At 42.9% G+C, this 21,138-nt stretch overlaps 1 protein-coding gene across 3 annotated transcripts in view; it reads left to right on the forward strand.

Annotated features, from left to right (window-relative positions):
- LOC306811449 (sphingosine-1-phosphate transporter SPNS2-like) overlaps positions 1 to 21,138 on the forward strand; it is a 127,859-nt gene that overhangs the window by 68,337 nt on the left and 38,384 nt on the right. For all 3 annotated transcript variants that reach the window (XM_079325156.1, XM_079325154.1, XM_079325155.1), the window contains exons 4-8: positions 13,292 to 13,443; positions 15,219 to 15,285; positions 17,839 to 17,981; positions 19,113 to 19,265; positions 20,831 to 21,020. In XM_079325156.1, coding sequence (XP_079181282.1) covers positions 13,292 to 13,443; positions 15,219 to 15,285; positions 17,839 to 17,981; positions 19,113 to 19,265; positions 20,831 to 21,020 — 705 coding nt within the window. The remainder of the gene's footprint in view (positions 1 to 13,291; positions 13,444 to 15,218; positions 15,286 to 17,838; positions 17,982 to 19,112; positions 19,266 to 20,830; positions 21,021 to 21,138) is intronic.

Consider the following 21,138-nt stretch of genomic DNA (forward strand, 5'->3'; position numbering starts at 1 on the left):
ATGTTCCTACCTTGTTCCTTTGTACCTGTCACTCTTCCAAGGGAAACTATAAATGAAAACCAGATAAAGGTGTTCTTAGAGCATCAGACCCAAAAAAAGCCAATCTATGAGAATAGGCAGCTTTTCAAAGGTGTTATCAGAAATTGAAGTGTATTTTCTGCTCAATGTTGGGTTTTTTCCATCCAGTATCTGTGTCCATGCATCTGTGAAGTATTTGGGAAGAGTTATAGAAAACACAGCTGGTGATGGCTGCCAGGAGACAGACACAGCACAGTTCCAAAGCTTACTTGGAAAGCTTGTTCCTGTGATGAGAGAAATGAACTTCAATAACTATCATAAGGAATATCTGTACCACACATTACATTTCCCATCTGCATGGTGTCTGGGACAGGAATGGGTTTGCTCTCCCTCCTGGGACCTGAGAGCCCTCAAGATGCACCCCCCACATCCCACCTTCCCCAGGTGGGGTCAGTCTGGCACCATGTCCTATTCAGACTTCTCAAATCACCCCAGCTGTGTGTCTATAAATGTGCCTCTTGCACCCTGCCACTTCCTTTTAGGCCATTAATTGGTCTGAAATCACACAGAATCTGAATCAGATGCTGTGGGTGCTGAGAGAGGAGATGTTTCCATTCCATCAGGACTCACCTGCATTGCCATGTGCTGCTGCAGGGGCTGTGATTCCAGTTCAGTGGGATGAGGTCAGTTACTTGCACTGAAATGTCAGACCTGCCCCTCCAAGCTCAGGCATTTTCTGGAGCAGGTGGGCAGAGGTTTGTGCTGGGGGAGCAGCCAGGCTCCAGCTCAGTGCTCATTGCACAGGGTCTCAGCAATTGCTGTAATTGCCTGTCCTGTTTCAGAGCACTGTTTGCTATCTGGGTTACTGGAAGATGTTGAAACTGTTATCACAGGGTCTGTGATTGTGGTTCTGATTCAGCTCCTTCTCTGGAAGTCTGTGGGAACCTTTTGTGTGTCTGTGGCAATTGAGTCAGACCTTACATCAACACACATTTGGTGCTATTTCATTGGATGTGGAAATGCTTAGAGACAGCAGCATGGTGCATGAAAGATTTTTGCAGCCCAAAGATTTTTATAGGTTTGTCCCATTTTTTTTCAGAAAGCTAAATTTGGTTGTAGGTTGAAGTTTAGGTCTGTAGGTTGAAGGGTAGGAAAGTTAATCTGCTGTGTAAGTTAATGGATGCTGTAGAAGCCTGTAACATTCCACCTGTCCTGCTTTTGTTGTGCCTGAGCAGGAAATCTCATCTGGGCCAGTGATTTGCTGAGGAGGCAGAGGGAAGAAGGCATGGTTGTTTTATTTCCAGGCTGTGTGTGTCTTGGAAACATTCCTTCTTCTTGTGTTGTCTGTTAAAATGTATATTCTGCTTGTCATGCTGCAGCAGAGGCCTAACCCCAGGGCATGCTGATGGAACACAAATAATGACTTATTTCTTAACTCTGTATAAGTGGAAGTCTCTATAATGCTTTAGCATTATGTTTTATAAATAATTATGACAGTATCTTAAGCTCAGCCTTGTTCAAAATATTGAAGGAATGGAATAAAGGAAAAATGCTCCTTAAATAGACTGGGGCTTAATCAGTTGGTGTGAAAAAAAACAAAGAAAAAAGAATAGTGCTGCATCTAAGTTTCCAAGCAAATGTTAAAATAGAAAGGAACTGTAAAATTTCCTCTCAGCCTAACAGGATCCTTGCAGTGGTGCTATGGCCTGAGGGACACAAGTCATTCCTGATGTGGGGTCCCTGGGCGAGTGCTGGGGGATGTCTGGCTTGGTCAAACGAGTTCAGAAGGCAAAGCAAGTCACTGCTGCAGTGCCTGGGTGGTCTTGTGATTTTGGGAATTAACTTCCCAACTAGCTGTGTATTGAGGGCACAGAGAGGATGCCAAGTTGGTGTGTAGGACATGTGTCTTCAAGGTCCACTGGGATGGCCAGATATGGGTCTGGAGAAATGTTCCCATTTTTGGAGGCTGTAAACTGATGTGTGTTCAGCCTGGATGGACGTGAGGCAGGTGTTCTTGAAGCCTGGGAGGAAGCACAGTGCTTTAGCAGAGTTTGGTTAATGATGCCTCACAAAGAAAACAATCCATTCATCCCAGGTTTAGGCTCATTAGGAGGCCTGGAAACAAATCTATTAGCAGAGTGGTTCTTGAAGGTTATGCATATTGTCCTGAAAAACAGGATGCAGGAGAGAGAGAATGTGTTATTCAGGCTCTGGCTTCTGTTCAGATGCAAAAGTATGGATTGGAGCTTTCTTTGGTTGGGCTCCTGGTTGCCTGCTGATCCAAATGCATCAGTCACTCCTTGGGAAGTGTAAGTGCTTCTGCAGCCTTTGGCCTCCTGGGTTGTGCATAAAGGCTGGGAAAAGGACCATTATGTTCTAAGTCATGTGCAAATAGTGAGAAGAAGGGAAATGTCTTACAGTACCAGGTGCTAAATTAGTCTTTTGAAGTGTTGACATTTCTTTTAAATGTATAAAGTTCCCAGGCTACACAAAACACTGCATTTGCAATTCAGATAAGCCAAATTAGAGTACTAATCTCAACCCTCCTTAATAGATTTTGAGCTGGAAATCCCTGGGAGTGGTGCTGATCATTGAGTCTGAAAACATGAGTGATGGAGCCTCATGAGAAGATAGTCACAAAACATCCAAATGTGTTTAGTGTGGTTTAATAGGTTGTCATTTTGTCAGATAGGCTGGATTTAAAAAATGAAATTTAGCTACAGCACGACAAAACCTTGTCAATTAATAACACTTCAGAAAGGAACATGACAACTGTTCAAGGAACATCATGAATAAGAAGCAGCTCCTAAGTAGAAGGAATTGGTAGATGCACCACTTTCTCTCTGGAAATCTGATGCTAAAAGTGAGACATCTCTCAGATATGGGCCAGACATTCTGCAAGATCAGCCTTCACACGGTTCTTGGAGATCTCTGGATCTTGATTGAGTCAGCAAGCCAGGGAAGCGTGAAAACACAAAGCAGCAACAAAAATCAGAGTTTGGAATGATTTAAATGGCTCTTCAGCAAAGTTGCCTGCAAGAGCTGACCTGTGGGTGTGCTTGACTTTTTAGCATATGCAAAGCAAAATATTCCAAGAATCAGCAAAACAACAGTATGGGAAAGTTGCAGGGACTGTAACCTTGAGAGATTCCTTTAAAATGTGTCCTTCATGCACTCTCAGAACTTGTCCTACACTTGGAAATGCATCTAGTGAGGGCTGAGAGTTCACACCTGGGTGTCTCAGTCAGTTGGTTGAAGCTTTTTTCAAAGGGTGTGCTGAGAAATCAGTTTCTTCAGTGGTTTCAGGGATAGGGACATGGGGTGGTGCTCTCCAAGAATCTCCAATCCAACCTGTCTGATGGATTGGACTCAATTTTTGCTTAAGAATTCGTCCAAACCAAAGAGTTTGAGCCAAGACAGCCCACCATGTTAAAGAGGCTGGACCTCACACAGTTCTGTAGACATCACTGGAGGTGGAGATGCTGTTAGTGCCAGGTATTAATGCCTGTAAATGTTTATTCTGAAAAATCTGGCATCTCTTCATTGCTTGGATTTAGGTTTTGCTCGTGGCTCATCTGTGGCTGGGACACAGCAGCCCATTATTACCTGTGAATATCCTTTGGTTCACTGAATGCCACCCCATATTCCAGCTGCATTTGGGAACCTGTGTGTGTCAAGAACCTTGCAGTGTTTCCACACTTGCAAAAATACACTGTATTTCTTCCAATCCCTATTTTAGTGATTATGGCTGTGTTTGCAGTCTCAGGAAGGAAGCTGTGATAATGCCTAATGCCAGAGATATTTGAGGCAAGTGCTGGTAAGTGTGTCCCACCTGACAGATCTGGAACAAAAAGCAACATTTGCTTCCGACCCAGAACTATCAGTGTTCTTAGGGGAACAGTTTTGGAAGATACATTCTGGTGTAATGGCTTTGTAACAGGGATAAATGACCACTATTTCAGCCATGTGAAGGGCCATGGACTCCTCTGGGCCTTACACCAGAGCCAAGGATGAAAAGAAGGGTTTTAACTCTGTCTTCTATCAGGCACTGGGAACATGGGGCTCTTTATGATTCCTGTGATTTATTTGAACATCAGCCTTTTTCTTTAAGGTCTGTTTTACAGCAGTGATGCATCTTCTGGATGGGGTTTGGTGAGTGAGCAGCCTGGTACCTTCCTCCCAATTGCATCCCAGAGCCCTGTCATTAGACCAATATTAATGACCAAGAAACTAAACTGAGGAGAATGTAAGTCCCACCATTTGCATGTCATAGTATTTTTTTACCATGAGCAGGTCAATCAAATGAAAAGCCCTTCAATTAGAAGCTGAAATGCTGCTTTGTCTTAGCTCAGTTTATTAGGACCTGGTGGTGCTGCTTCATCACCCAGTGTCTTGTAATTAAATTACCTAATGGGATGGAGAATGGGAATTGAGCTGGCCCTTTTGTGCTGCCCAAAAATTACTGAAAAGCAACAGAAGATTCTCTCAGGACTGCCACAGCTTTGGGGGGAGGAGAGTGATGGGAACCTGGATTTTAGACACTTCGATTTTCGTGTTGAAAGGGAATTTCACATTCAGCATTTGCAAATAGCTCAGATAACCTTGCCACGGATTTTTGACCCTGTGAAGCACAAAGCAGCTCTGTGGAAGAAGTGCTGTGGGAGTCTTGCTATTTCCAGGGTGGTTTGGGTTTGTTTTTATCTCCAGAGCACTTAATTAGGTGTTTCACTTTAGAGCCTCCCTGTAGGTATGCAGTTGTTAAACACTTTAGCTGCTGATTGAAGAGTGTGATGAGTGAAAAAGGAGTATCTTAGAGTCTTTATTGGTTTTTTTAATACACTAAATAATAATATAAATCTCATCAAATAAGGATGTTTTAATCAACCAGAATCTTAAGTGCATTCCCAAATAAAACTTCCCACATTCAATTAAGTGTGCTTGAACAGGCTACCTGGGAGAACTAAAGCCATTAACAAATACTAGAGACAATCAAAGGAAAGGTGAGTGGACTTTGCCTCATCTCCCTTGCTCATTTTTATATTTAAATATGTATTTTGGTCTCTTTCTGCTTGCTGTAGTCTCTTTTCTCCTTGTAGGGCTCTGAGTAGCAGCTGAATTTTCCCAAAAGGGAATTGTTCAAAGGTGAGGTGTTTAGAGCTGAGAATCAGTGAGACACTTACTGCATCCAAACGAGCTGAAGTTTGGAAGTGTTTGACAAAGTGTAAATGGATGCTGCAGAGGAATGAGACCTCCTTTAGAAGCTGTTGTATAAGTCCACCCTGAATGCAAAAGGATTCAGTATTGACCCTTGAGCAAGTGATTAATAAAGTGCACTAAGGTTTCAGTAACTCAGTAGCTGTTAAATCTTGGTGTGGTACAGCAGTATCATCTGTAACATGGTTATAACCTCCAGCCAGCATATGTAGAACAAGTACATGTGAATAAAAATAATGTGAATGTGTGAATAAAACCTGTGAACACTTGAAGGAAGAAGGCCTGGGGCATTTGCACTTCAATTTTAGTGACCTGCTTGTCAGAGTTGAAGGGAGGATCTTTGCGTAAGAGAAGCATCCTGTGCCAGACATAAATATTTAAACTATTATTCTTTCTATGCCAAGCAGGCTTAAGGGAAAAGGAGTGAAGAAAAACCTGGTTGGTGTGAATGAGGCAGAGACACAGCAAATGTGAGATGGTGTCTGCCATATGGATTAAACTGAATTTAAATACTCTACCTTTGCCAAAGTGACATCTTCACTCTAGAACTGCTTCAGTCCCATAGAGCCCATAGTGCTGCTTTGGTGTATATTGATATTGATAGAGGTGTAAAGATGGAGCCAGACTGTTCTCAAACCTCCCCTGTGAAAAGATGAGGCAAGGGGCACAAATTAAAATACTGGAAATTTCACTTAAACATAAGAAGACACTATTTTACTTTGAGGATGGTCAAACACTGTAACAGTTGTCCAGCATGGCTGGTTCCTCCATCTTTGGAGATACTCAAAATTCAATTGGAGATTATCCTGATCAGCCTGGTGTAGATGATCCTGCTGTAACCAGAGAACATGGACTAGACTATCTCCAAAACTCCTTCCAGTCTCAGGTATTCTCTTATTCTGTGAGTGCTTGCAAAGGCGAACAGTTTAAAAATGGTGATGGAAGACAGACTTAGCATCAAGAGTTCAGTGTGAAGGGGGGAAACTGTAGAACTTAAACAGAATCCAGTGGTGATAGAAGTTCTGGGAAATGTTGTGTGTAGTAGTGACTTACAAATAGTTGTGATGATAGAGAGGGGGAGTGAGAAGTAGATATGGGTGAGTGACAACACACACAATGAGGGAAGGAAAGTGGAATCCAAATCACTTGCCTGCAGTGGGACAAATGTCAGAAGCAGCAGCAGCTGCTGCAGTGCATCTGCCCTGGGCTGCCCTGCCTGCAGGACTCAGGGCTGATAAGGGGAGAACTCGTGGTGGAGGTGAGAAGGGTGGTTCACAATTATATTTATCTGACAGGTAACTCTAGCATGAACTTCTAAGTGCTCTTGCATCTCTACAGCCAACAGATAAACACTGATAACTCTCAGCATTGTCTCAGAGCTGATAACCCATCAGTCTGTCTCCAGCTAGTCTCCACCTGGACACGTGCCCTGCTGGTCCCTTTGTACATAACCCACTGCCTTTGGGTGTAGGAAATCCTGAAACCAGTGCTTAGCCAGCCTCTGAACAGGGGAGAAAAGGGCTCATCAACAAAACATCTCAGTGCACAGTTTTGCCCACATTCAGGTTTGTATTTTGGTCTCTTGGCTGGCAATTCCCATGAGGGATTAGGTAAAATTAGTTGTCAATAAAGATAAAAACATTCATCTTCCTTTGTTCCTGCTCAAAGATCTCCCAGATGGTAAGACATCAAATGGCCAGAATTTGGAATTAATATTCAGTTACTTAAAAATCTGGGCTGGACTTGACAGGAAGACACGTTCTTCAGAGTTGACATGGAAGAATTCATCAGTACTATGTAGCCCCTCTCTGGTTCTTTACAATATTTATTCTGCTTTTATTAGAGAAGAGTTAGAACCATTGATGTTAGAGAAAGTGAGGCATGTAACTTTGGGTTTCATATCTAGATTTGACATAGCATTCCCATCAAGTATTTGGGCCCAGGACTTGTATCCACCAGTGGAAGCCAGGTGCCTTGGTTATATATATGCAAAATTCATAAAGCTTTAGGGGTGCACAGTGCTGGAAGATGTATTTAGACTTGTCTGTTCTGCTGTGGCCTTTGTCATGCACCCAGGCACAGAATGGAATCTGAAACATCAACCTCAATGTTTAATGGCAGCTTGTCTCTCTGCTATGTCAGTGTCCTTGTTTGACTTAGAAACTTTCAGATTCTTCAAGGTGAGCCCTCATTCCTGGGAGGGCTGAGAGAATTGGAGCATTTAGTGTTTAAACAAATATGTAATGTCATTCCAGTGCTCAGCTCTTCAGTGGCTCTCAGCTAATGAGCTGGAATTGGAGCTGTGACTGTGCAGGAGTCAATGCTCTGAGTCACCACCCCGATACTCAGGGCAGGTTCCTGGTGAAGCTTACCTCATATTAATGGTGCATCCTTTGGCAAAAGGTGTAGTGTGACATCATTAACCATTTCAATCCTGCAAAGTGCTGGGAAAGCTTCCTGCAGCAGAGGAGGGAGTAGTGTTTGCCTGGCCAGAAAATGCAGCAGGGTGTGCTCAAGGAGGGCACATTGCTGCCTGTGAGTGCAGCTGTCAGAGGAAACCACGGTTGTGCAGCCCTGAATTGATATTTGAGCCTGTGGAGTTTACTTTGTTCAGCTGGCTCCTGCAGGATCTCGGATTTATCCAGCTGATCACTTGTGACTGCTGTTCTCCCCTGGCTGCCTAGTGCAAAGCTCAGCCAGCTGGAGAAATACAGTAGTGTAGTTCAGGGAAATTAGGTCAATCCCAATGTTTTCTCCTTAGTGTATTGTCATTTCACCACATTTTAGGCTCTGTGTGGCAATCCCAGCTGCTCATGGTAGGAATGACTTAATGCACATCTCATTTCAGAGGATGCAAACCCTGATTCTATATTCTTGATTTTTGCATAATGTTTATATAATACAAAAAAGGAAAATATGACAAAACTGAGCTCAAAGAGGAATTTAATGATAGTAAGTCCTCTTTTGCATCAGCTAAATGCATTATCCACAGGAGTTTAACTCAACACCCTCACACAGGGAAGGGTACAGGTGCAGGTGCTGTAGCAGTATAAAAGATCTTTCTTTTAGACCAGCAACAGCAGTTTTAAACATGGTTTGTATTGGTGCTGTGCACACACAGGAATTCATTACTCTGGATCTCCTCAGTCCATGTGTCCCTCATCTGAAAGCAGCATGTGTTCAGCTTCTTTTGAGACCCTTACAAGCTATTCCACATTCAAATGCAAATACTTAATAACTAAAGCTTAGGGATCATATGATTCTTTAGACAGTAAATCTGGTGGTTCAGAGTTGTACACATATTTGGCAGATAATAGGTTTACCACTGGCAGATAATCTTTTAAAGAACTGTGGCTTTACTCCTTTTGTTAACTAATTAAAAAAGGAGAAAAATTTCAAGCTGTAATTAGACCTCTTAAAACACATATTACTCCCTGAATGGTCTATACAAATAGGATAAATGTATAATTAGGTGGTTTCACCAAACATGATTAAAGCCAGTCATGTGTCCTATTCCATCAAACATTTATGTGTGCAGGAGATTGAGAGTAAAGTCAGTATGAAGGTGTGAACAGAAACCACATCATACATTTTATATGTGGGATCTGATGTTCTTAGAGGTCTTTCCTAACTTAAACAATTCATTGGTTCTGTATTATAAATACTTAACTCCAACCATGGAAGCTTCTTTTCAGATGTAAATTCTGAAAGGATTGTCACATCCATAGCTCCTAGTGTTTGGTGACACTGGTGACAGTAATGAGACCAGGTCCCTTGGACCCCATGATCTGTCACTCTTGTTCTCTATGGCTTCTGATAGTTTAAGAAATGTAGAAGTTGGTAGGTAGAGTTTTCTATTCCTTATTGGTGCATCCCCAAGGCATAAGGATTTGTACCCTTTCTGTAGCACTTTTAATTTGAGGAATTTGGTTGTCTTTGCTTTATGGCTAGAGGGTGTTTGTCCTTCTATATATTTATGGGATGGGAAGAGGAGAGCACATCCATTGACCCTTTGTACCTCCCATTCATAGGTGTCAGTGCTTCCTCCATGCATTAACTTCTGGTGATGTCATCTCTTGAAGGGAAATTCCCAGGGAGGCTGTGGCAGTTCTGGGTCTCTGCAGCCACCATTCTTTCCATATGCTGGTTTATTGTGTACTGGAATCTTCCCTGGCTTGTGTCCCACCAGCCACACAGGTTGGAGAAAGGGACTGGAAGCCCCTTTTGCATCTTGAATTGCCCCTGGAACTCGTAGAAGTCACTCTGTGTGGCTCAGGTGTCCCTTCCCAGTGGCACATCCTCATGGAGGTGCAGTCTCTGATATAACTGCTTTCCAAAATTGAAGATAAATTAATTGTTTGCCCTAATAGCATCTTGTTTCAAAAAAACTTCAGTTTCAAGCATTTCATTTTAGGAAAACACTATTGATAAGTGTTGAAGTTGCTGGGCTTAACCTGTGGGGAAGGAATTAGTTCAGGTCCTGAAAGCTGACTCGGATATTTTCAATTTTCCTGCCAGAAACCCACTTGCACAGATGAAGAAATTACAGCAGAGTTACCAAGTCATATAGAAAGGAATGAGCTTCTTCAATATATATCAATTTCTGCTTGGGGAACAGTGAAATTCAGTTAAAGTCTGAGCTGCCTGTTCTGCTTCTGAGCACTGACAGAATTGAGCTGGTGTCAGCCCTTTTTCTCTCATTAAACTCCTGAGAACCTTGAGGCAGGACACAAATGGAAAAGCAGTGGGGGGGAAAATCCAGTGCAGAGGAAATGGCAGAGGTGTCCTGCTACTGCTGTGGAGGAGAACAGAATTTTCCTCAGCATGTGGAACATCTGACTTTGCCATGTGTTTGTGCAGGTTGTCATGTCCACATACACTTGGAGAGGAAAAGGGATGTTCCTATGGGTATGTGTGTCTAAATATACACAAAAAGTTGTCTGTATATTGCATACAGAGTGGTTTCAGGACCAGTTTCTGTGTGGTTCATGGAATGCCTGTGGTCCAAATGAGCAGCAGCATAAGAATTTTAGAGTTGTGCTGTTATTTGTATTTTTTTTCTTCTTATATGAAAAACAAAAAGATGAGGCCTGTCATGGATGGGACCACTTTTTGCCTTGGGGAGCTCCCCAGCTGTGCCTCTTCAGAGACAACTAAAATACAGGTTTTGAGTGACTGATTAGAGATGGAAGATGGGATGTCCCAGCTCATTTTAACAAATTAATTTTATCCTATGACTTCCAACAGGGTGTATGCTAGCCAGAGATCCCAAAGAGCTGGTAAGAACAGGAATTAGCTTTTTAATCCTAGATATAGAGCTGCAAAACCAGGCACAGTATAGAACCAACTAGAAATAATTCCCAGAACTGTTTTAGATTTTTGTATGTTTAATCTAGTTGTCACAACTTAATGGCTGCATGATCCATAGTCTTGAATATCTGATCTCAGAAGGGCAATACTATTCAGGTCTTTATGTGGATTATGTTTTTTAAGACTGCTTTTATTCCCAGATGAACTCAAAATCTCCTTACTTAAGTTTGAATACCACTGCTTCAAAGAACATAGTTTAAATTTAAACAGATATTTGGAATGTGTCAGCATGGGATAAGCCAGGGAGGAGGATTTGAGGAGGAACTGAGAGAGAAGAGTGAATGTCTTACTTGTTGCAGATAATTTCATTGTATTGGGAATCTGATTCTGTGGTATTGATGAAACTGAGTCACTCTACCACAAAAATACTTGGTATTGTTTTCCTGCTTTGCACAAGGATTGTAAGAGGAACCTTCTAACAACATTGTTTGGAGGAAATTCCTGCCCAGTGCCTTCACTGGGAGTGATACCACTTGGTGAGCACAAAATTGTGTCATTTTTCTGAAGGTATTTCAAATTTGAGGACATCCAGTGCATTTACAAACTTGTCATTCTTCAGGTGTAAGTAACATTGTCCATGCTCATCCCAGGCAGGTGAGCACTTTGCCTGTCACCCTCTCTGTGATCCAGATCTAAACTTCCTCAGAAACCACAGGCAGCCTCCAGCTCCCTGCTTTCTAATTCTGCATGACTAAGCCTTTCAGCACGTTATGAATACTGTTGCTCATTCAAAATACATTGGTTACCTGTGCAGCAGTGACTGCCAGCATATTTCTGCAGTGGAGTGATTGAGCATTGGGAAATTGCCATCAATTAAATCACTTGAGTCACAGTGCTGCCCTTTCTGCTCACACCCACGTGTGTGAGTTATGTGCACGCAGCTTTTGGGAGATGTGTGAATGTGAGCAGCACTGCACACACCCTGCCAGCAAACAAGGAACTTGAATTCCTGCAGAAAAGGGATATTGCTCCAGAATTCACACCAAAATATGAGGAAGTGAAGAGTACACAAAAGTATTTGTTTTGTGGCTATTGGAATACTCAAAATACTCTTTTCAACCAGGGATTACAGTGAGGAAAACAATGCAAACACGTCAGTGGTAGATTTTTGTCTGCTGATGGATATATTTATTTATGACTGATGCACATGGCTTGGAGACTGCATGGCATTTTCCATGTTTGTGAATGAGACTTGTACTCTGGCTTGGCTTTGCTGTAGGGCTCAAAATCAGTCATTTCCCTTGACTTTTTCCTATCTGAAGAAGGAGAATTGGTAATTGCTCATTTTTCCCGAAGTGCTTTCATGGTTAAGGACATATCATAAGCATGGAATCACAGAGTGGTTTGGGTGGGGAAGGAACTTAAAATCCACCCAGTTCTACCCCCTGCCATGGGCAGGGACACCTTCCACTGTCCCAGGTTTCTCCAAGCCCCATCCAACCTGCCCTTGAACACTTCCAGAGATCCAGGGGCAGCCACAGCTGCTCTGAGAAACCTGTGCCAGGGAAGAATTTCTTCCTAATACATAATTTGAACCTCCCTTCCTTCAGTTTAAATCCCTGCTGTTTTTCTCACAAATGATCTATAGAATAATGACAGTAAATTGAGGATTTGTAGAGGTTACACTTGTAGAAATAGATTTTTCTGTGCTTACAACTTTCTGCATTGACTGCAATTATTTCTGCAATTATTTCTGGGTGTAGCTCAAGCTGATTAGATGGCTGAGAGTTTGCTTGTGCTCATCTATCAGGTATTCAGGCATCAAAGCATTGTGTCTTAGCAGCACCCAGAAAACTGCAGGGACAGTGAAAGAGCTTAGGTTGAAAATCAGGTCCTTGCAGTTCACAAAAGCATGGCTTGAAATGGGCCATTAGGAAAATTCTATTAGGTAAACAATTCCTTTTTGACTATTTTAGGTGGTTTTGTGCTGCATGTGAGGTATGTACTCATTTTGGGATTACCTTTGCCTAGAAAGGTGTTTCCCTAGGCAGCTGAATGCCTCTCCATGCCCCTGCCCTGTGTGGTCCCAAGCCATCCCCTGCAGGTCCTGCTTGCAGAGTACATGGATGTTCCTGGGCTTCCTAGGAAAGCTTGGGTCTCCTCTGAGAGTTTTGGGAACTGTCTGCTGCTGTTCAAGGCAAGAGGAGTGGGATGGGTGCTTTGCACCTTTAAAATATTCTGTTATTCCATAGCTTTTAATGAAGGAAGATTTAGTTTGGGGGATTGCAGGTTCAGCTCTCTCCTAGCTTTGAAGAGCCTTTAGGATTTCACAGTCAGAACCTGTCCTTGGCATGCTGGGGAGGATGAGTTGTGCTTGGCAGGAGTTGCTGTTTCTGGATCCCAGAGCAGGGTTTGTTACACTCACCCACCTCCCCAGACCTTCCCAGCTCAGCAAGAGTGAGCTGGGATCTGGGAACAAACTGGGTGTCTTCTGCCTCTTCTAGAATATATTCTTGAATGTCACTGAGTAAATGTTTTATTATTACTTTTCTTCCATGCCTATCAATCCTCACAAAAATATAGTCCCTTTCTTCTGGGCAAAAGACAAATGAAACAACTCTGAAATTCTAAAAATACATACAGGAGGATCATTTTCCAGTCACATGAATTTGTATCTCCCTGAGTGTTGTCCATCCTGAATGAAAAAAGCCAAGGGGGCACCTGCTAATGTTTCTATTTCTTTTGTCAGTATTTCTGGCTCCTTGTGCTCTCCCGGGGTCTGGTTGGCATTGGTGAAGCCAGTTATTCCACTATTGCCCCAACCATCATTGGAGACCTGTTCACCAAAAACACCAGGACCCTTATGCTGTCTGTGTTCTACTTTGCAATTCCTCTGGGCAGGTAAGTGACACAAAGGTTCTTCAGTCTGCTTTTGGCTTTTCTCTTGTATAAACTCACACAGATGTGAAATTGCTACTGATGATAGTTCTGGGATGGTTTGGACAGGAAAATATTGTGAGCAGTGACTAATTAGTTGCAGGAATTAGATTCTTTTTTTGGCCCTGTTACTGGTTCATGTGTGACTTTTGGGAACTAATGGGAAGTTTGTTGTTGGTTTATTTAGTTTTTTTTCCTACTTTTTTACAGCAGTGGGGTGGAAATGGAATCAAAATACTTTTGCTTTTTCTTTCAGTGGAGTTTCTTTATCAGCCCAACACAGTATCTGATTGTTGGGACTGGAGGGAATCTGTCATTATTTTTATTTTTATTTTTATTTTTTCAAATAATGGTTTGCCCTCTATTGTGAGATTGTCAGCAAGCTGGCTTTGCATAGTTTGCATACCAATTCCCAGAGCCAGACAACATCCTGGGCAAAAGGCATTATGGGCACATTTCCAGCAGGGAATACATGGACAGTATGTTCCAAACTCAGAGGAAAAGCTTCTGGTAGTGCATTTTACAAGCTGGAACACTTACCTGAGGCATAAAAATGCACAAACATCCTTTTGCTCTTGAGGAAAAAGAGAGAAACAGATCCTTAATGGGTGAAAAGAATATTTTGCCAAGAGGACCAAGGATTCCAAGTATTCACATAGAAAATTCAATGAACTAGAAAGAAATTACAAATATTCATCCTGTTGAGCCTAATTCTGGGACTTCATTATCTCAATATCCAGCAGCAGCATGGATTACAAGGCCATGGAGGATAGAGCAAGGGCTGGAAACTGAAAGAGGTTGTGATTGGATAACAAGAAGAATTCTTCCCTGTGAGGGTGGTGAGGCCCTGGCACAGATTCCCAGAGCAGCTGTGGCTGCTCCATCCCTGGAAGTGCCCAAGGCCAGGCTGGACAGGGCTGGGAGCACCCTGGGACAGTGGGAGGTGTCTCTGCCCACTGCAAGGGGTACAACTGGATGGATTTTGAGGTCTCTTACAACCCACACCAGTCTGTGATGATTCATGGTTTGATTTTGAGGCCTGGCTAGGTAAAATGTCCAGTTTTAGGGGGATTATAGCTGACAACCCCAAAGCTTAGCAGGCTCTTCCATAAAGTGGGGTAGGTCCAGGGAGGGGGGCTCACAGTTGCCCCATTGCAATCCTGGCAATTTATAGCCAAGGCAATCTCAGCAACAAATGCAGCAGTTTTGAAAAAGGGTGGCTATATTCACCTTTAGTCTCTTGTGACTTTTTGTCTTACATGTGACTGAAGGTCTCCCATGAAACTTCTTGCATGTTCTTCTTCCAAGCGAATAGAAAATAGTCTCTTCCTGCATAATTAGAACTAAGTACTATTTAGTGGCAAGAAAAAAAATCTTGGAATATGCTCTGTCCTTGAAGGGCAGACTGAAAGCTTGAACATAAAATTGTTTAATATTTATATTAGCACAAAGGCCTGATATAGAAATGAAATTGGGAAGTAAATGATTTTTAAGTCTTTCTTTCTTAAATTGAAAGGTCAGCTATAAACTTCCAAATCAGATCTGAACATTTTTAGATCAGCAGTGCTGGGCACAGTCACATATTAGCCACCATCTGCTTCAATCCCCATATTTCTTCCTGTAGGACAAGAGCTGAGGACACACAGTTGGCTGTGCCTCTCTTTGCCTTTGTCTAAGAACAGCTGTGACTGTGGCACACTTAAAGCCCTGACCAACTCTCCTCTTGGCCTTTCTTGCAGTGGCCTGGGATACATCACTGGGTCGAGTGTGAAGCAGGTTGCTGGAGACTGGCACTGGGCACTGCGGGTAAGTCCCTCCTAATGACACATCTTAATGAGGGCTGGCTGGCTGATTAGTGTTAGGAAGGGTTCCATCACACCTGTTATTATATCTGAGAGGTGAGGTGTGGGAAATTACATCTGTGGATTTTAAATGCACGGCAGATGCACTCTCTAAGCAAAGATATGTGGGCTTGGCTTGTGGGACTTGGTGTTTTCCCTGCTTGGGGCCAAGAATTTTCCAATCACTTTGTTATCAATCAATCAATCAATTCTGACTTCTTGATGGGGACAGGAAGACGAGGCATTGGCCTTAAATCAACTCCACAGTCTTTCAGTCTCCTGCTGTCAAGAAACTCTGAGAATGGCTTCCGGCTTTGAGGAAAAAACACTTTGTTCCAGTTTCCGCTTGTTTTTCTGCCCTGAGACAGTCAGCTTCCTTCTATTTTAACCTCTTGGGACCCTGATAAATGGGCTTGAAAAGATAATCCACTCCAATCACATACTCACAAACAGCTTGTGCACACAAAGATGTCTTGAAAGAGCTGAGAGGAAGTGGCCCAGCAGAACTGGTTTCTGACCTTTGGCACTGTGGGTGGCATGTGAGGTGCATTCCCTGGCTCTGGCACTTCATGGAGACCAGGAATCTCATGAAGCTCAGGCCAACACTGTTTGTAACAGTAGGTGATGAAATGCAGGGGCTCCCATCTGAAGCAAATATGCCCTCTGGGACACAGGCCATGCCCAGGGTAGGTAAGGCCAGGAACATCACCATGAACAGTTCATCTGTAGCTGGCAGAGTGGAGGGCAGCTTCCAGCTCTGCACCTGCAGTGGAAAGCAGAGAAGCCTAAAGCTTCCCACCAAGAGCATGCTGCCTTATTAGCAGAAATATTTAAGAGTAAAATGAATTTTTGAGCAGAGGCCAACACAAGGAGTGAAAACCCCAAAGCCCATCCTCTGGTCAGTGGGCTTTAACTGGAGCACTCTTGGAAAACCCAAATCTGTCTGTAAAACCCAAATGGTTAATCTGTGGAAACAGATAATCACTAGGACTTTTCAGATGGTGTATTCACAGTTATCCTGGGAAATCCAGGCTATCTGCAAGTCTGTACTCCTTACAGGTCATGATTTCCACTATAAATGACACATTGGTGCAGGATTCCCTGGCTGTACAAAATCTGGGGAATCTGATGAGCTGCACACATCTGTGGTGGTTGCTTTGGACACCATTGCTTTGTAGTCACACAGCACAGATAGAAAGCATCCAGACATCAGAGTAAAGCAGCCTCCATCCCTACGGCAATTATTGCACTCCTGCAAGGTGGGAGTGATTCCCCAAGATGATGCTTCCCTGTGTGGGAAGCATCTTCCAAATACAGAGAGGTCAGGAATAATCCACTTCAGGGGCTGAAAAAGACAGAAGGGCACGTGGACAAGTGGCAGCTTTGTCAGTAAAGTGAGTGTTTCACTGCACCATTACTGAGTGTTCTGGCTATTGTCCTGGTGGGTACTTAAGCTTTTATATAAAAATCAAAGAGGCTTGCAACAAGAGACTTCTACTTCTGGCTGTAGAAAAAACAGAATTTCCAATATGTTTTACCAGTGCTGTGTATTCTCTTCAGCTGTCAGAAGGATGCTTCATAAGGATTCAGTGTATTCCTGGATGAGCGATTTTCCTGACTTTTAACTTCTGAAATACTTTTGTCTTTCCTTCCCTAGAAGGATTGTGAGTTTGTCATCTTTGGACATAAAACACTGCTCAATGTGTAAAAGCTTTTCTCAGGTTAATACTGGAAGCTGTTTGTTTGGGGTTTTTTTAACATGAATTTATTTTTTTAACTAGCATGTCTAGATGAGATGACACTTCAGTGAAATCCATGTTCCTATTTTCCTGATGGAGCTATTTTCCATTCTGACAATAATGGAATTTCAGTGTCAAACAAGAATAGTTTTTATAGCTTGCAAAATGCTGTGGAATCTTTGTATTATTGCATAGTGCTTGAGAAATTATTGGATACTGGGAAACCAAGCCCTTGAATGTGTTGTTTTCCATTTTTCCAGCCTGAATTTTCAATGTTTCTTGATCTGTTGTACTGAGGTAACCTGAGGAAGATGCCTGAGAACAGGAATCCATTGTGGGTTAGCTGGAAGAGGGATGTATGTCAAGCAAAGGTTTTCAAAGCCAGCATGTTCCCTACATCCAGAAATCTTTCAGCTGGTCTAATTGCCTTTAAAAGGCTTCTGCACTCACCCAGAAACCAGCTGGTGTCTCAGCCCAGCTGGGAGTAGGTTTCCAGAGAGTTAAACATCACTGAAGAATCATGTTTAGATGAATCTTGGTACTTATTAACACAATGGGCTGCCTTTCTCAGAGTACTTTCAAGCTGCATGTTTCCAGGGTGAGATAAGAGAGTCCAGGGAATGACATGGAGGAAGGAAAGGAGCAGATGCCTCGATGTCACAGGTTCACTGGCTGTGAGGAGCAGTCACTGAAACCCAACAGATGGATTCTGCTTCTTCCTGACCAGGCAAAGCAAACCCTCCTGCCTCCTCTGCTAATCCCCTGCTCCTTTCTTGCAGGTATCTCCACTCCTAGGAATGATAACAGGGACACTCATCTTGATATTTGTGCCTGCTGCCAAAAGAGGAAATGCTGAACAACTTGGGGGGCAGCTGAAGGCTCGGACTTCATGGCTGAGAGACATGAAAGCATTGATTAGAAAGTAAGAGCACGAGTAAAAAACGTTTTGTCTCTAATTCTTAGTCAGAGCATCCAATGGCCTGGGTTTAGCATGGTGAGACTGGAAAGTGATGACATGCAGGGAGTTGCAGGAAGTTTAGTCTGTGGACCTGGGAAAGAAAATCCCAGTTACATGAGGCATCAACTGCTGTGACAATGCTGGATTCCAAGTTTTGCTCTAACCTTTCCTAGACTGACATCTAAGAAAAAGTCTGCTTTTTTTGGCTCACACTTCACACAAATCAGGGCTTTTGAAGTGTAGAAATTGCTGTGTTCCTGTATTAATTGTTGTGCCACTGTTGTTCAGACACTTAGATCCTTTTTCTTCTTTAAAAGAGCTATTCTGCTGAGGGAGAAAGGAGAGTTTTAGCAATTTAAGATTAAAAAACACACAGAAGCTTGCACTATGGCAAGTTTAAATATATGTGAACAACCACATGAGACTGAATCCAAGAGAACTGAATGTGCTTGGGTGCTTGTTTGTGTGCATAAAGGTTCACATGCTCACGAGTGCTTAAGCAGCTGCACTTCCAAAAAGCTGTCCTGTGAATGTACAAATACTTTCACTTGTGATTCCAGGGTTACCTTGTAATTCTGATGGGAAATTTGTGATGCCCTTCATTTTTAGAGCTTCTGGCTAGAATATCTCCCTGGTACTGTCCTCCAGTGCCAAAGGACTATGAAAGCAATGTTAGATAATTTATAATTATTTTTAAGTCACTGCTTTTGTTAGTTTATGTAAGTAGTAACCATATGGTGGCATGGATGGGGAGGGAGAAGTGAAACTGCTCATCCAAGTCCACAGGTGACATTTGGGGTGAAAGCCTGTAATTCACATATCATGTCTTAGTGACTAAGTACTGGCTGTCCTCTCAAACAGTCCCGTGGAACTGTCCTGTGAAGCATCCCTGATGGGTTCAGTATATTATTATCAGTGAGCACCACGTGTGAATATTCCATGCTTTTTATTCTCCTTTCCTTTGTACCTTGTGTCCCCTCTTCCCCTTGGCAAGTGTGTGGGAACACTGGGCTCTGTCCCTGCAGCTCTGGCTCCTGTTGAGGGTCCTGCTTTTCACTTTCCCCACTAATCCTCCTCTTGGCTTTGTCCCCCCAGCCGCAGTTATGTGTTCTCATCCTTGGCCACCTCAGCTGTCTCCTTTGCCACGGGGGCACTGGGGATGTGGATCCCTCTGTACCTTCACAGAGCACAGGTTGTGCAGAAGACAGCAGAGACCTGCAGCTCCCAGCCCTGTGGCACCAAAGATAGGTGAGAGCTGCTGTACAGGGGGGGAGAGGGGGTGAGGGCTTATTTACCAGAGGAAACAGGCAAGTCCCACAGGGACAAGGTACTAGAATGTCTGCAATTTCCTCTAGGGCCTTGCAACAATGATAGGAAATGCTGGGATTGTAAACTAGCCTTTAGTTCTCTTCTTCATTGCATGAAGTCAAACCAAGGGAGAAGCAATGACCTCAGCTCTGTCTTAGTTCCCAGGCTGTGATGCAGAGTAGAAAAGAGAAAAGAGACAAGAGAAATTCTCTAAGGAGGATGTTTGGAGAGTTGAGAATTTGGGTTCTTATGACCCATCTGTGATAGCAGCAGAATAAACTGGCAGTTTAGGAATCCCCAGTGGTGCCTGTAATTCAGATTGGAATGACTCCCCTAAAGCTGCAGGGACTAATCCTGTAGGTTTTTGTTTCTGTGTGAAGCAGGACTTCCCTGTTTTACTGTTCTGTAAACTGCTGTGTGTGCTGAGTTTTGCTGAAGAATGTCCCAGAGATCTGGGACACTTTGGGCTGGAGTGTTTGATGTTATACAGTGGTTTGGGTTTTCAGTCCTGGTTATGGAATATCACTTGCAACACATAAGCTGTGAAAAATAAATTTTCATTTTGTGATTTACAATGGTGGCACAAACCAGGAAATGCTATAAAAGTATTCCTCCAGGTAAATAAAAGATACTAGATAAACCTTTGGTCAGATCTTTTGCTTTGTAGCTCATGAGGGGAAATAATATTAGGAAAACCTTCTTGCCTAGCAGACATAATCACATCTCAATTAAAGCAGTTAGTGGTGTGGAGTCCCATCAGCCAGAGTGTCCAGCAAGCAATCTCAGGCTGTTCCACAAAAATGCAGTGAGTGAAACAGCAGCTCCAGCCTGACTGCCCATCTGCTGTTCACAAAGAAAAGTTCCCTCTCCCTGATGACACCTCACTTTTGAACTGTCCTCAAGCTTCTCTAATGTGGTTGCCCAAGACTCTGTAATCAAGTCCATATATCATATAGAGAATCCTCCTGGCCCTTTAAATTGAAATTAGCACATTTGAAATGTGTAACCTAACAGCAAAAAGATGCTTTGCAGTGGCCTGAAAGGAGTTATAAAGTCAAAGTATGTTGGAAATCATTGTTATTTAACAGTCTTGTTAGGTTTCCTTGCCCTAAAGCTTCCTGGTCCATGATTTCCCCTTACATGATCAATGTACAGCTTATTAATTAGTTTTATGTATACATAATTAGCTGTTCAGGGCACTTTGTAGGAATCCCAGTTCCACCCAGGGAAGCAGTGTGAGCCTTTTGCACCCCTTTGCCCATGAATCAAATCCTGTGTACAATGATAAATTTCATATGCTGTATTTTTTTTAACTGCAGGAGAAGAGGGCTAAAATCACGAGCATTTGTTTTATTTAAAATTTGCAAATAGTGCAAATTTCCATTAGTCAGTTTATACTAATAATGTGTCCAAAGATGCTCTGGGGGAAAGCTTAAAAAAAATTAATAAATAAATAAATTATATCATATTCTGTCTTTCTTTCTTTCTTTCCATGTTTTTAACAGTTTGATCTTTGGAGCCATCACCTGTTTCACTGGATTCCTGGGTGTGATCACAGGGGCAGGAGCCACCAAGTGGTGCCGCTCCAAGACGCAGCGCGCCGATCCCCTGGTGTGTGCTGTTGGGATGCTGGGCTCAGCCATCTTCATCTGCCTCATCTTCGTGGCTGCCAAGAGCAGCATCGTGGGAGCCTATGTGAGTGGAATCCTTTCCCTGTGCCAGCCCCTGCCAGCTCCTCATGGCACTGTGTGCACTGTCCCCTGCACAAAGCCTGGGATGTTTTCTTGCCTTTGCCCTTCTGAATGTCCTTTTT

Source organism: Erithacus rubecula (assembly GCF_903797595.1).
Source record: "Erithacus rubecula genome assembly, chromosome: 22".
Taxonomy (NCBI): Eukaryota; Metazoa; Chordata; class Aves; order Passeriformes; family Muscicapidae; genus Erithacus; species Erithacus rubecula.